The sequence below is a fragment of the Odontesthes bonariensis genome, chromosome 3 (genome assembly GCF_027942865.1).
Source record: "Odontesthes bonariensis isolate fOdoBon6 chromosome 3, fOdoBon6.hap1, whole genome shotgun sequence".
Lineage (NCBI taxonomy): Eukaryota > Metazoa > Chordata > Actinopteri > Atheriniformes > Atherinopsidae > Odontesthes > Odontesthes bonariensis.
The window spans coordinates 32,069,886-32,083,613 of record NC_134508.1 but is presented as its reverse complement, the minus strand read 5'-3'; the positions used below and the strand labels follow the sequence as shown (position 1 = coordinate 32,083,613).

At 36.0% G+C, this 13,728-nt stretch overlaps 1 protein-coding gene across 2 annotated transcripts; it reads right to left on the bottom strand.

Moving 5' to 3' along the window:
* Positions 1–23: 23 nt before the first annotated feature.
* On the bottom strand, positions 24–13,157 carry sycp1 (synaptonemal complex protein 1). Of its 2 annotated transcripts, XM_075461570.1 has the most exons (33): positions 12,430–13,157; positions 11,940–12,024; positions 11,812–11,855; positions 11,534–11,698; positions 10,959–11,026; positions 10,747–10,820; positions 10,588–10,646; positions 10,388–10,454; positions 10,216–10,289; positions 9,997–10,105; positions 7,498–7,592; positions 7,243–7,427; positions 7,086–7,153; positions 6,948–7,009; positions 6,722–6,838; positions 6,516–6,620; positions 5,193–5,296; positions 4,988–5,105; positions 4,799–4,869; positions 4,636–4,717; positions 4,483–4,545; positions 4,340–4,402; positions 4,191–4,253; positions 3,985–4,101; positions 3,799–3,909; positions 3,616–3,708; positions 3,456–3,530; positions 3,258–3,344; positions 3,055–3,174; positions 2,383–2,454; positions 2,192–2,299; positions 650–715; positions 24–551 (listed from the first exon to the last, which is right to left on the bottom strand). In XM_075461570.1, the coding sequence occupies exons 1-33, from the start codon at positions 12,556–12,558 to the stop codon at positions 417–419; spliced, it is 3,054 nt and encodes a 1,017-aa protein (XP_075317685.1). In that variant the 5' UTR covers positions 12,559–13,157; the 3' UTR covers positions 24–416. The 2 variants fall into 2 exon arrangements, with proteins under 2 accessions (XP_075317685.1, XP_075317684.1); XM_075461569.1 differs by having other exon boundaries at positions 4,483–4,717.
* Between the last annotated feature and the right edge of the window lie 571 nt (positions 13,158–13,728).

Here is a 13,728-nt window from a genome sequence, read left to right as displayed (position 1 = left end):
TAATGTTGATTTTACTTGCATCACTGTCAACAACAGAATACAGAAATATATTTAAACAGAAATATAAATAACACCTTTTCCCATATCGACAATATGAACTTTTGTCATAAAAAATTACATTTCATGTGAACAACAGCAAATTTAAGTTATTCTAATCAACTGAACCACAACAAACTGACATCCTGTGAATGAAAAAGCACCGTCACAGTAAAGTTTACCTCCGAAGATGAAAACAGACCTGAGAAAAAACCTGAGATTGGAACTCTGAATCATCTTTGTACACGAATGGTAACACACACAAAAAAAACAAACTTTTGATAATTCAAGTATATTTCAAATCCCAGCAGTGCTATCTATGCATCTCAAGCCCTTAAGACCAATATTAATACTGTTCCTCTGACCTGTACAAGAACTACTTATGCAAAGATCTTCTCGTTGGTCTTTTTCTTCTTCTTGTCACAGCCGGTAACAGCCGTCCAACCAGCATCTCTCATTCTTTTCATAGCAGCCAGCTTCAAGGAGTTGCCCGGTGATTTAAGAGTGATGGGACTCTGAATATACAAAACAACAAAGCCTCTTCCATAGCTGTTGTAAAATAAAATAAATCAAGTATGATTCAAACTCTGATGAGCCACTCTGGTTTTGTTACCTTTTTGAAGATGTTGACTTTGCACTTTGGAGCAGAGCCACTTGGTGCGGGTTTATTTGTAAAGGTCTAGCAGAACAAGAAACAGAGGATCAAACTATTTCTTTAACTTTTGGAGACGCTGGACAATAACATTTCACAAAATCAACACGGTTTATGCAATATTCTTGACAAACTAGAAAGAGCTGTTCCTGCGAAACAGCTGTGAGAATGCATGAGCTGAATTACCTTGCTAAAAAAATCTTAAGAAGCTAAAAGATTTGAACATTTTAAAATTTGAATGGTGTCTCTAGCTGAAAGTATGCTGAAGTAGTTAAGATTTGAAAGGATTTGAAGGATTTGAAAGGATTTGAAAGGATTTGAAGGATTTGAAAGGATTTGAAGGATTTGAAAGGATTTGAAAGGATTTGAAGGATTTGAAAGGATTTGAAGGATTTGAAAGGATTTGAAGATAAAATTAAGCTAGAAACAGTTGAAATGGCGGAAAGTATGCTTAAATAGTTATAAAAAAAAAAAATTAAAAAATTTGATCTGACATGTTGGGGATTGAACACGGGCCACCTGCACAAAAGGGCGTTAGTGTTAGCATTAGACCACTTCGTTCTGTTGAACTGGAAGTGCATATAACCTACTTAAAGACTACACAGACAGACACAGAGCAAAGCTGCTGCAGCCGCGGGACAAATCTGAGGCGCAGACTGTCTTCTAACACGTCTTATGAGAAAAGTTGAACAGCTAGAAAGATTATTTTAACACCATTAGAAGCAGAAGGCTTAGAGGAAGTTAGCAAAGTAGTTTTACATCTGTGGAGTGAACTATATTTAAATCGAAGCAGTTTGAAACACTTGAAGCTGATTCAAAAATGGCAGATTTCTTCAGAATTTGAGAATTTGTTCAAGCTTAAAGGCTCATAGTTCAAAATCTGTCCATGTGAGCTCTTTAGGAGTTACATTGGCTGAAAGAGGACAAGTTTTCCTACATTTTAAGGTATAATTTGTTTCTCTCAGTTGTATGAAAGTTATAGTAATTTGTTTGAAAAGTTGAAACTTATCAGCACTGCTGAATGTCTCACTCTAAAATCGAAGAAGGAACTTAATTTTCATATTTTTTAAACTGTCATATTTCAAAATTGGCCGAATATTTTTAAAAGATGAAACATTTTGTAATAGCTGAATGTCTTATGAACATTTTAAAATTTGAATGGTGTCTCTAGCTGAAAGTATGCTGAAGCAGTTAAGATTTGAAAGGATTTGAAGGATTTGAAGATTTACCATTACTTTTAATGGGGAAAAAAGTTAAACAAAAAGCTTAATATCTTAAAAAGTTGAAAAGTAAGAAACACCAAAAAATATTTCCCATCAAGAGCTGAAAGAGCTGAACATTTTGATACCAAATTTGTTGAAATAGCTGAAAGTATGCTGAAGTATTTGAATGCCGAAAAACGGCGGAAGAATATGGAATACGGAATAATAATAATAAAGGGAAACAGGAACTTAATAGTGAGAATGCTTAATGCATTCTCACAATAAAACATTTAACACTCACCAAGAGGTCAATATGATCAGAGCTGTCAGACTTGGGGTCAAGCTCAATGACACTGTTCCCCCACCGCGCTGCCTTATCATCAGACGGGGGTGTCCTAATTCTGTAGGACTGCAGGGAAACTCACCAGTGAATGCCAAGAAAAGACATGCATATTTCTTTGGGGAAAATGTCAGAATGATAGTGCATATTACCTTGATCTTCGATGTTCCACCGATCCTGTTAGTATTACCTCCGGGAGTTTTCATGTCTTCATTGAGAAAGTGCTATAATGTAAAGTCACTGTCAGTCTGAATGATCATAAACGCTACAGCAAACAGCAGCATAGTGATTAATAACTCATGTGTAAGTATCTGCAATTATAACTGTAGCCAGTTAATATGTAGTTTATGAATTCACTAAACTATCCTAACATTTGTCTTTTGTGTTGTTCCGACTATTGTTGGGACTGATTCAGTGGCAGAATATTTGCAAACAGAATATATCAAGCGTAATGGCACCACTCATCTTACTGTCTTTTTGTAAATTAATTTATATATGTAAATAAATTTGAATTTAAAGCGATTTTCTGGGCCCCTTCCTTCATTTGCAATCGCCCATTTGTGGTTGTTTAATTCATAATAAAAACAGCATGTACACATTAATTCCAAATGCATATTTTCCTCCACACTCAATCTTTGTGGACAGTTAATAGGAAGTTTGGATAAAAAAAGGCCAATAATGTTGAAGGGTAACAAGTTGGTTTCATTGGATCTTGTGTGAACCTGATAAAATCTGATGGTTTGTATTTCCAAACCATCTCAAGACTGTCTTAAACATAACAAACTGTTCCAGCCATCTAAAATGTTTATATAGAGATAACTTACAGTTTTAAGAACGTCAGCACTTCCATTGGAGGGAGTTTTTCTGGTCTTGGAAAAGTCAAATATACGACTCTTTGAAGAGATGTCTGGCCCTCTCCCTTGTTTATAGTTTGAGGCACCTGACTAGAATGTTACAAATGTTTTCCTGGTTAAGTACAAATGATGATGGACCTGACCACATCTGCTAGCCTATTGGCTGACTTTACCTGCTTGTTCCTTGCTTGTGATGCTTGGTTTATTTTCACAGTAGACATTTCTTGCTTCAAGTCAGTTAGTTCTCTGTGCAGGTTTTCCTAAAAGGTAAAATGTTTCAGAATCAATGAACAATCTTCCAGAAGCAGCAGTCAACCTCTTGAAGAGAAAAGCTAAAAATCAAATCATAACTAATTTAAACTAGGACATACCTTCTCTGCTGCTTCTGTCTTCATCTGTTTCGTCAGCTGGTCATTTTCTGTCCTCTGCTTTAACAGATCCAACTCCTGATGTCAAGAATTTGCAAAGGAAGTGTTATGATATGACTTGATGGTTATTCTTCTTTTTAATTATCATATTTTACCGTCATACCAGTGTCTTTGCATGGGCAACTGCCTCCACCTCTTTCTTCTTATTCTCATCAAGCTCTGCATCCTTCTCTTCAACCATTCGGTCATACTGGCTCTAAAGACGACAAGACAAATTCCTTTGTATGCAACAACCATTTTCAAATAGCCAAAAACGACTTAATATATCCTTGTGGATGTGTCGTACCTTATGTTTTTCCATCAGCGTGACCATATCTGCTATCTTGTGCTGACACTTGAGTTCTGTGTCCTCCTTGTTCTTAATGGCCTCTGCTGCTGTTAATCTGAGCTTCTGTAGCTGTAACACAAAATGTTTTCATTTTGTTTTTGTTGCTGGCAGCTGAAATACATAAGACAAAAAATGAAAATTAACCTCATTTTCAAGCTCTGCTGCAAAGGTTGTCTTTGACTCAAGATCCTTAAGCATTTTCTGCTGATCTTCGTTCTTTAGTCTTTTAAGGCTTTGGGACTCCTCTTGGAGCCTGTCGATCTAAAGGTAAAACTCAGGTTAGCAATCATCAGTTAAAATGTTTTACATCAATACTATAAACTGGACGATTTACACAAAAAACACCCTACCATCATCTCAAGCTGACTGGATTTTGCCGTCTCCTTTTCTATTTGTTTCTTAAGCATTTTATTCTGAAATTAAACAATTGAAGACTGAAAAACGATGGTTCTCGATGTGGGTGTTGAGCAATGTATCTTGTTTCATGGTCATTACAAACCTCTTTCTTGTGCTCCTCCTGGGTTTTAAATTTGATTTCAAATTTTCTTCTGAGACTGCAAAGCTAAAAAGCAAACAATCTCATGTTAGTTCCACGGAATGATTTATATTAACAGCGTTTGTTATTTTCTATTTTTCAGACACCTTTGATTCCACGGCTTTGATGTGTTTCTCTTTTTCTGTAATTTCCTCCTGCAAATGCTCGCACTTCTCACAAACAAGCACAAAGACATCATCATTTACCATACCATAAAGCCTCGTGTTTCTATTGATTACAGCTTTAAATAGCATGCTTACGTTTTCTTCAATTTTCTTTTGCAGAGTTTCGGTTTCTTGACATTTCCCTTGGACTCTGGTTTTAATGTTATTTACTTCATCTCTATTCAATGGAAACATAAAAATTGTATTTGAAAAACTACTCTCTGTCAAATCTCTTGAGGCCGACCAAGAGCAAACTCACCGTAAACACATGTTTTCTCCTTCCAGTCTTTGAATTTTACTTTTAAGTACTTTTGCCTTCTCCTCACTTGCCTGAATCAAAACATTTTTCAGACTTAATCAATCACACTATAATGTAATAAAAGCACAAATACAACTTAAAACTACTCTATCCCTGAAATGTGTTTATGTTTCACTAAATAATTCAAACCTTCCCCTCTGCCGCCATAGCTTTCACACTGGAGAATCCATTTTCAAACTCCTGTTGAATGACCATCTTCTCAGACTGCAGCTTGTTAAAGTTGGACAGCAGTTCTTCATACCTGACCCTGAAAGATAAAATAAAGATTACAGATCAAGATGAAGAGAACGATATGATATTCTCTATGCTAATAAGATAGAATAGCTGGACTCACTCGTGCTGCATGATGTCTTTCTTTAGTTGCTCCATCTGTAAGCTGTACTCTTTATTTTTCTTCATTTCAGCAGACAACTGTCCTTCCATCTCCTGCACTTTGGTCTAAATGTATAACAACACATGAAGAGTTTCTTATCTATAAATATTGTATTTATTAGTTAGGGATGTCCCAATCCAATCATGTGACTGGAAATTTGGGGAGATCACGTGGTTTCTGACTCGATCGGAATCGGACGTTTCATCCCGATCAGCGATCAGGTATATAGCCTATCTATACATGTATATTTATTCTCATTATTTATTTTTTATCAGAACTATAATATTTCAAAACAAATAGGAAAAAATAACAGTTTAGTATTTACTGTTATGTGTTGGTACCGTCAGACCGTCTCAACCATAGACATAATATATGTAGACGTTTCATAGACTGATGCTACCTATTGGAGCTGACGTATCAGCGCGGCTGCCATCTTGGATGGGTTTCCAATGCCTCCACATTGGATTTATTTCGACTGAGGAAGGTGTATATCCCCAACTACAATAATCATAACTCCCCAGATTTTTATGTCCATGGTCTCAACGACACACAGAAACAACGCATGCAGCATGACGTAGAACGTAGAACGTAACGCAGAAGACGGCAGCAGCTTGAAGCTGGGGGCGCGAATGTCTGCGGTGTGGAGGTAAACTGTGAGATATGCAAACTTGGGATTTCAAGAGGTGGCAAAGACATCGCTAACATCCTTGATGAGAACAGGAACAGGCTCACACCTGACAAGGTAGTGATGTTGGTTTTCATCAAGAAAAACGTTTATTTCCTTCTGTGAAGCCAGAGGAGGAGAGTAAGAATTAGGAGTGCAGTTCTGAAAAGCACATTACTGGCCTTACTTTATAACACTGTGGCACCTTTATTTGCTTATTTGTTTACATGCCTGCCAGGTATTTCAAGTTGAGCTGCTGCTCGTTTTTATATTAGACATTGTTGCACTAAACTCCAATGTGAAGAATTTGTTTATTACTTGATTACTTTTTTTGTTCAAGCTACCTCACAGAAGTGCTCTGTTTATAAGTGTTAAATGATAAAATAAGTGAATAAAATAAAAAAAATCCGGGACATCCTGGATCTGTTTCTTCGTCGTTCTTCATTTTTTTTAATGTACAGTAGAAGTATCGGATTGGGACTCGGTATCGGCAGATACTCAAAATAAAATGACTCGGAAGCAAAAAACCTGATCGGGACATCCCTAATATTAGTATCGTAAGTATTGCATATATTAAACTACACTAGTAGATGCATTTTCATAAAAAATTGTGTAAAAACCTCAGTCAAAGTGGACTTCTCCTTCAAATCTTCTTTGGCCTTTTCGGAATCTTTATAAGCCTGCTTCAGTTCCTCACTTTCAGTGCAAGCTGTCTGAACTTCATTCTGCATGAATAGACCCAAAAAAAGGTGTTAAAGCATGTTTAATTTGTTTAGAACATTAAATACACTTTTTCCTTCTTGGATAAAATACAGGTTTGCATCACCTTAAAAATCTGGATTTCTTCAGTTTTCCTTGAAAGCTCTGCCACAAGTTCCTCCACTCTGGCCTCAAAGACACCTATCTGACTTTTGAAGGACTCGATGGTTTTTGATTTTATGTCCTAATAAACAACAACATTTAATGCTCCCAAGTCACCTTCTGTAGTTTTGGGGTTGCGGCAACAAGGAAACAAATTCAACATATTTTAGGAATATTAAAATGTAGCTTACCTGCTCTGCTTCGAGGATTTTAATCAGATCATCTTTCTTTGCAGACTGTTCTATGGTTTCTTCTGTTGAGCAAAACATTTTGTTGGCTTTGAAAACATCTTATAAGAATATAAAAACCAACCACCCAGTAAAGCTTACCTAAAAATGTAGTTCTGCATTGAAGCTCAGTGTTGTTTGCAACAAGTTTATCTTCCACTTCTTTGGCCCTTCAAAATGAATAAAAAAAAATCAATGTAATGGTACAAGGACATCTTCCATTTGTTCTGGATGCTGTGCTGTAAATTTTAAAGCCTACCTCTCAATCTGTAGGGCGATAGAATTCTTTAGCTCTTCTATGGTTGTCTGATGCTTCTCCAGCTTCTCTGCTTGTTGATTTTTAGCTCTGCTGAGCTCCTGCATGCTGAGGTCTTTGCTTAGAATGATTTGCTCATATTCTTTTCTACTTTGTTCCAGGGCTGCAGCAGTGGTTTCCTCTTTTTCCTTTTTTGGAAGATTTTTTTTCCAATTAAAGCAGCTTAACAATGATTTACAAGAATCTTAACACACTCACCTCAGTTTCTTTACAGCGCTGCTGAGCAGTTTGCAGTTTTTGAATAAGGGATTCCTGTTCGGTTTTTGAACTCTTGAGAAGTTCAAACTGTTGATCTGTAAAGGGAGTAAATATTCAATGTTATCATTAAAATAAGTACAAGTAAGCAAGTAAACCGATACTGATGTTGAACTGGACTTGAACAGAGCACTGGAAAAAGATTAAAAATTACAATAAGTAACAAATTCAGTGGGATTTTTTACATGAACCAACATTCAGACCTCACTTCAGCTATTTGTTAATGCTTCAAAGCTTAAAGTTAAAGCTTTAATTTTAAAGCAAACTTCTGGACCCTCTTTAATTCTCAAATTGTTGGTTTAAATTCTTCATATGTCCGACCAAAGATTTGTGCCCGCACCATTATCTCTCAGTTGTTGTTCAGTTAGGCCACAATGGTGATTAAGCAATAGCGTTGTTTGTAGTACAATGACTGCTTCCTGCTCTTACTTTATAAATGGGAATATATTACGGAAAAAAAATCACTTTTTTTCTGCACTTCAGAGCATATATTTGGTTGTTTAAAGTCACCTTCAACTCAAAAACTCACAAAAAAAAAAAAAAATGGTTTTACAAGTCAAAAGTTGACAATACCAACATCCCACTTATCATTGAATGCACCCTCAGTAGTTTCAGTAAGTTTATGGATCTGATATGTGATGGAGGAATTACGACATGAGCTCTCAGTGGTGTTAACTGGCAAGTGGCCTTTGCACTGTGATGCATGATATATTGAGCCTTGTAAGATTATGCCTAAAAGAGGGACTGATAGCATTACAGCAGTCTATGGTAAGAACTGCAGATGAGGAAAACGTTAGCATTTGTGTATAAAAACAGCCAGTGAAGTATTTTTTTGCAGGGTGATGTGAACTCTAAGACTATTTAATGTATGCAAAGGATTGTTACGCACGGAAATAAAAAGCTGTTTGTAAAGATGTTTATACCAAAGCAACACTCGAGAAAGTTTGTGAACTATGTGCTTTTGACTCATTTTGTAGACCAGCCTCTGTTATGCAGATTCCCCAGCCTGAAACTGCCCTGGAGCGCCTATGGTTACAATACTCCAGTTTATAACTTTGGTTTTCTCCCCGGTTTGACACCAATTTGCTTCAGAATAAGGTTTAAAAACAAAAATTAAGCGAACCAACACAAAAAAAAGACAATGTAGCAGATGCAGGGAAGAGAAAAAACAGGATGACAGATGCAGAATTAGCTTCATAGCTGCTGCTGGTGTTCAGTCACAGCTGATTTTCTTGGCTCTGTCTGTGAAGTCACTGACGTGTGGATTTAAATTAGTAGAAGACATTCATGATCATTTCTTCTGCAGTAACCCAGAAGAGACTGAAGCTGTGCTAATTCTTGTAATAACACCAGTGAAACATCTTCATATTCTCCAGACAGTTGCTTAGTGCTCTTTATCATGACCAACTGGAAATACACAACATTACAACAGCACTGTTAATAAATGTTATGTTATTCATCGGAAGTTGACACACACCTTATTAGATTAGATCAACTTTATTGATCCCACAGTGGAGAAACTCAGTTGTTAAGGCAGCTCACATGAAAGAAAGTATAAAGTGCAAAGATAGTAGTTGAAATAAAAAAAAACTTAAAAGAGTTGGGAGTTATGGCGGTGGGAATGAAAGATTTGCGGAAGCTTTCTTTCCAGCACTTACTGTGCAACCTTATCTTAATCATCTTTGCTTCACAGATGAAGCCTCAGTTTGCCATCACAGTTCTGTTGCAGACCAACATGGAAATAAGTTATTTTGATGTAAAAATGTTTGATCAGTGCTAATTTCACACCAATATTTTAGGCATTCACAGCCTTTCAAAACGTTTCTGTACTGTAACATAAGTAACGTACATTACATTTCTCATGTTTTTTCCCACGACACATTCAGATCCTTCAAAAATATAAATCAGAAAAGCAAACCATAGAAAATAAACTAGAACTTTTTATTTTTTGTTTTGTCTTTATGTTTGATCACCAGATATATCATGGGATATAAAAAAATGCTGTCTTATTCTCGTTAGGTCTAGTAACATTTCTCTGCCTTATCCATTGACGCTTCTAGTGGCCTCTTTTGTCTAAGGCATGACAACAAATCTCCATGTAAAGTTGTTCATGAGCAGAGCTCAGACGGAGGTTTGTTTTCATGGCAGCAGTATTATATCAGTAGGGGGAGCCAAAGAGTACAAAAATGGCCAAATTCTCTCATGAGAGCTTTGATGGAACAAAAAATAGCTGCAGTTTCTTTGTGTTTTTTTGACCAAAGCTCATAACAGACATTTAATTAAAATTACAGAAAATTGTGCTAGCATGTGAAAAAAGGGAATACCGTGTTTCCTTTTATGTATGTATAAACAATGTGGGACAAAATGTTAAATATATCAAAATAACAACATCAATAAAACATAAATAGAGGATATTTTCTTAAAATGTAGCCATATTCTTACTTGTTGACTCTTGAAGTTGTCTGGAGTACTTCTGAGTGTCGTCTAGGTCAAGTAGGACTTTTTGTAGTTTGTTTTCCTTGTCCTTAAGTTTAGTCTGAAGCATCGCAATCTGTGAACACAATGCCAATTATTAGGCTGTTTATTTCAAAACTTGTTTAACGTCTTTTATATTACTAGTTGTCAAAAAGGTTGATATGAAATGAGTTTTTACTCACTAACCTCTTCATCTTTCATGACATTTTCTTGAAGATATTGCTCTTTTAGTTCTTGAAATTGCAGTAAGCTCTCTTTGACTGAAAAAAGATGCACTGATCAGCTCTCTCGCTGGTGGATAAAAGTCTCCCATGTCAATAATACCCATGCTCCATAAAATGTCTTAAAGTTTGGATACCTCTCTGCATTTCTTGCTGGTCGGCTTCTACTCGAATACGAAGGTTCTCAAAAGCTGACATCAATTTCTACAAGAACAAGTAAGTTATAAACCAATAATCAAAACATATTTCAATCTGTTGTACTGATACCTCTCCAACAAATTATGATGAACAAAATTCTAACTCATTATGATATACTTTAGATTTAGCATTACTTTACCTTGATACTGTCACTGTTTTCCATGAAGACTTGATGTGTTTCTTCTCTTTCAGATTCAACTACAAAATATGCAGGAATGAGTATATACTTTTCAAACCCTTGCCAACAAAGCTGGTAGAAAATATACGATATGTGGGCAGAATGAGCCACTCTACTTACATAAATGCATTTTATCAGCTGACCACTGAAAAGTTTCTTTGAGTATATTACACAAGTTCCTTGTTGCATTGTTTCTGTATTTACAGAGAAGAATTTGAACACATTCTGAAAACAGTTCATTGTATTTTAAAATAAGATAGGTCACATTTATTTGGCCTTTACATGAAAGAAATTTGTATCTGAAATTCTGACATTAAAAAAAAAAAGCATACTTGTTCCTTAAATCCTCATTTTCACCGATTTGTTCCTCAAGATTTATGCTGAGACTTTCATTTCCAAACTGAAAATACAAAACATACATAGGAAAAAAGAATCGTATACACATGAAAGGGTTAAGCCCCGTACACACACGTCGCTGCTATTTACTCGCTACTCGCTTACTCGCCACTCGCTCGGGTGCTTTTGCTGACTTGGTTGGGTGGCCACTGTTTGGAGAACACTGGGGGAACGTCACCTGTCAATAATCTGTATTCTGCATTTTAATTGGCTACTCGCTTTTACTTGCGTCGCTCGAAGTTGAAATATGTTCATCTCGGAATCCGCCCACATCGCATCGCTTGTACTCTCCTCGCCTACTCGCCTCTTCGCCTCGCGTGAACACATAGACATTCTATTGACTTCACTCGCTGAGCGAGTAAATAGCAGCAACGTGTGTGTACGGGGCTTTAGTCCTGTCAATATACTTAAAAAAAAAAAATTAAAAAAAATAAAATAAAAAAAAAAACTATTATAGGGTATGTGGGAGTAGAGAACAAGAAAAAGAAAAAGTTGCAGCTGAGGTACACACCTGCAATTCCTGAATGGCTTTACGTTGAGTTTCAATTGTTCTTATGTTATCTTGGAGTCTTCTTTCCTTCTGAACTGTGTCGGAGTCAACTTTGATCTTCCAAAACTTTATTTTCTCAACTTCATCAAAGAGCTTGGAATAAAGCTCACCAGGATTGCCGTTATTCTGTTGACGATTTGCAACGGCACCAAATAAAGTTACACACTTAACGATAAACAATTTGCAAAGACCATGTGTATTCAGTCACACTACATATTTTTACACAATGAAAATATTACCTCATCTTTTTCCATTGGTGACACAATTGTCATCTTGGGAAAGTCTTCAGAGGGGAGACAATAATTCATAAATGACAGTATGCTTTTCTTTTATATTAAATGTAGCCAGTGTTGACAAATAAAAGTACCGTGTCTGGTTGGTTTGGAAGGAGCTACCGCACTTGTATTGAGGGACAGCATGTTCTCCTCCTTGTCACAACATATTTTGAAACCCTAGAGGAAAAAAGCAAGGAAACATAGCTTGTTATCATAGAAATGTATTATTACTGCATTTTAGACTGCACTCAACTCAATTAAAAGCATTCAGTTTTCAATTGTAACTTCTAAGTTATGTAGCTGCCTGAATAGTGTAAGAAATCTTCAAGTTGGAGCTGACTTTACTCAATGAAAACCTTGCAAACTGCTTAATTTCTATACAACTATTACATTTATTTTACTTTTATGATAACATAAGTCAAAGACATGTACTTTAAAATTGCACATATCAAGGAACAGCTAAGGAACAGTTAATACACTTAAGTAGGGGGCTGGTATACCGTAAAAGTGTTTTGCCATGACCTTATTGCTGACTTTTTAGTTACATAAATTATATATTGTCTACTTTATTCAATGATTTACCTGCTGCAGTGTGTTAAGGAAATCACCACTTTCCTCAACTATTTCCTGAGGTCGAACAGCGTTTATCTGGCCGTTTTTTACTCTGGGAGGCACCAACAGTTTGAAGTTGAACCCCCGGTCTCTGTCCATACTAAGATGACAACTAATACAACGTTACACAGTATGTCATCGTCAAAAGTCACTTACCGAGCAGTAATATTTTTTAAACCAAGAAATGTTATTCATATTTTCAGTATGTCGTGTCATTGCTTGAAATAACGGCAAATAAACGTTCAAACTGTCTAGCTAACTTGGCCCATTAGCTTAGCATTTAACGGGTTTTACTTGACATTAACTCACTAAAATAAGGTTACAATAAGCACACTAAGTTAATGATACTTTTCCACAAAACAATTATAAGCAGTTACCAGAAGACAAGTGATTCTTTACAAATATGAAATGTTTTTTTGTTTGTTTTTTTAGCCTTACCTGGTTAAACCGTTGACTATTAACGTGATGAATTTCAGACCCAATGCCAGCGCGTGCACGACTGTTTCACTTACGTCAACGGTTACATTCAACGTTTTTTCAGTCCCATGGATCTATTATCGGACGTTTCTATTAACGCATCTATTAAGGTCGATATTTTTTACTCTTAAGCACATGCAATGAACATATCCGCAATTTAAGTTGCTGTTTTGAAGTTGACAAAACAAACACAGAAAATAACATAAGGTTTTAATTTCTAAAAAAAACCAAAACAATAGTTGGTAAACAATAGTTAGTAAAATACTTTTTTTCTCTCTTTCCAATCAATTTCTTTAATTTGTTTTTAAAGAAAATACATCGCAATACATGTTCCCTCTAATAAGAATTTACATGGTTGAAAGGTGGTAAGTGCTAGGAATCTTCTTAGTTGAGAGCACACAAAAATCTGGATCTTTTAGTTGAGAACTGAAGTGTTACGAGAAAATCATTTATACTGTGTCTTAAAGCTGCAGTCTGCAAGATTTGTTGTTGTCATATGTAAAGTCCTACTTTTTGGCATTTTAAGAGTTTACATGGTCTATCAGAACGCTTGAAGTTGAAAACGGTGACCTCCGTAGTCGCAAAATGCAAGAAATGCTTATTTTTTAACTGAAAAATAAAAAGTTATTCAACTTCCTGTCCCGCCCCTTCAAAACACATGAGAACTCGTGCACGTCTACGTGCACGCCAGATGCGCCTACACGACTCCTCATTCATCAACTCACCTGTCATTTGCGGTCATGGAAGACACAGTAAGTAGACTAGCCCGAAATGAAGTTCAATAGTCCAGAT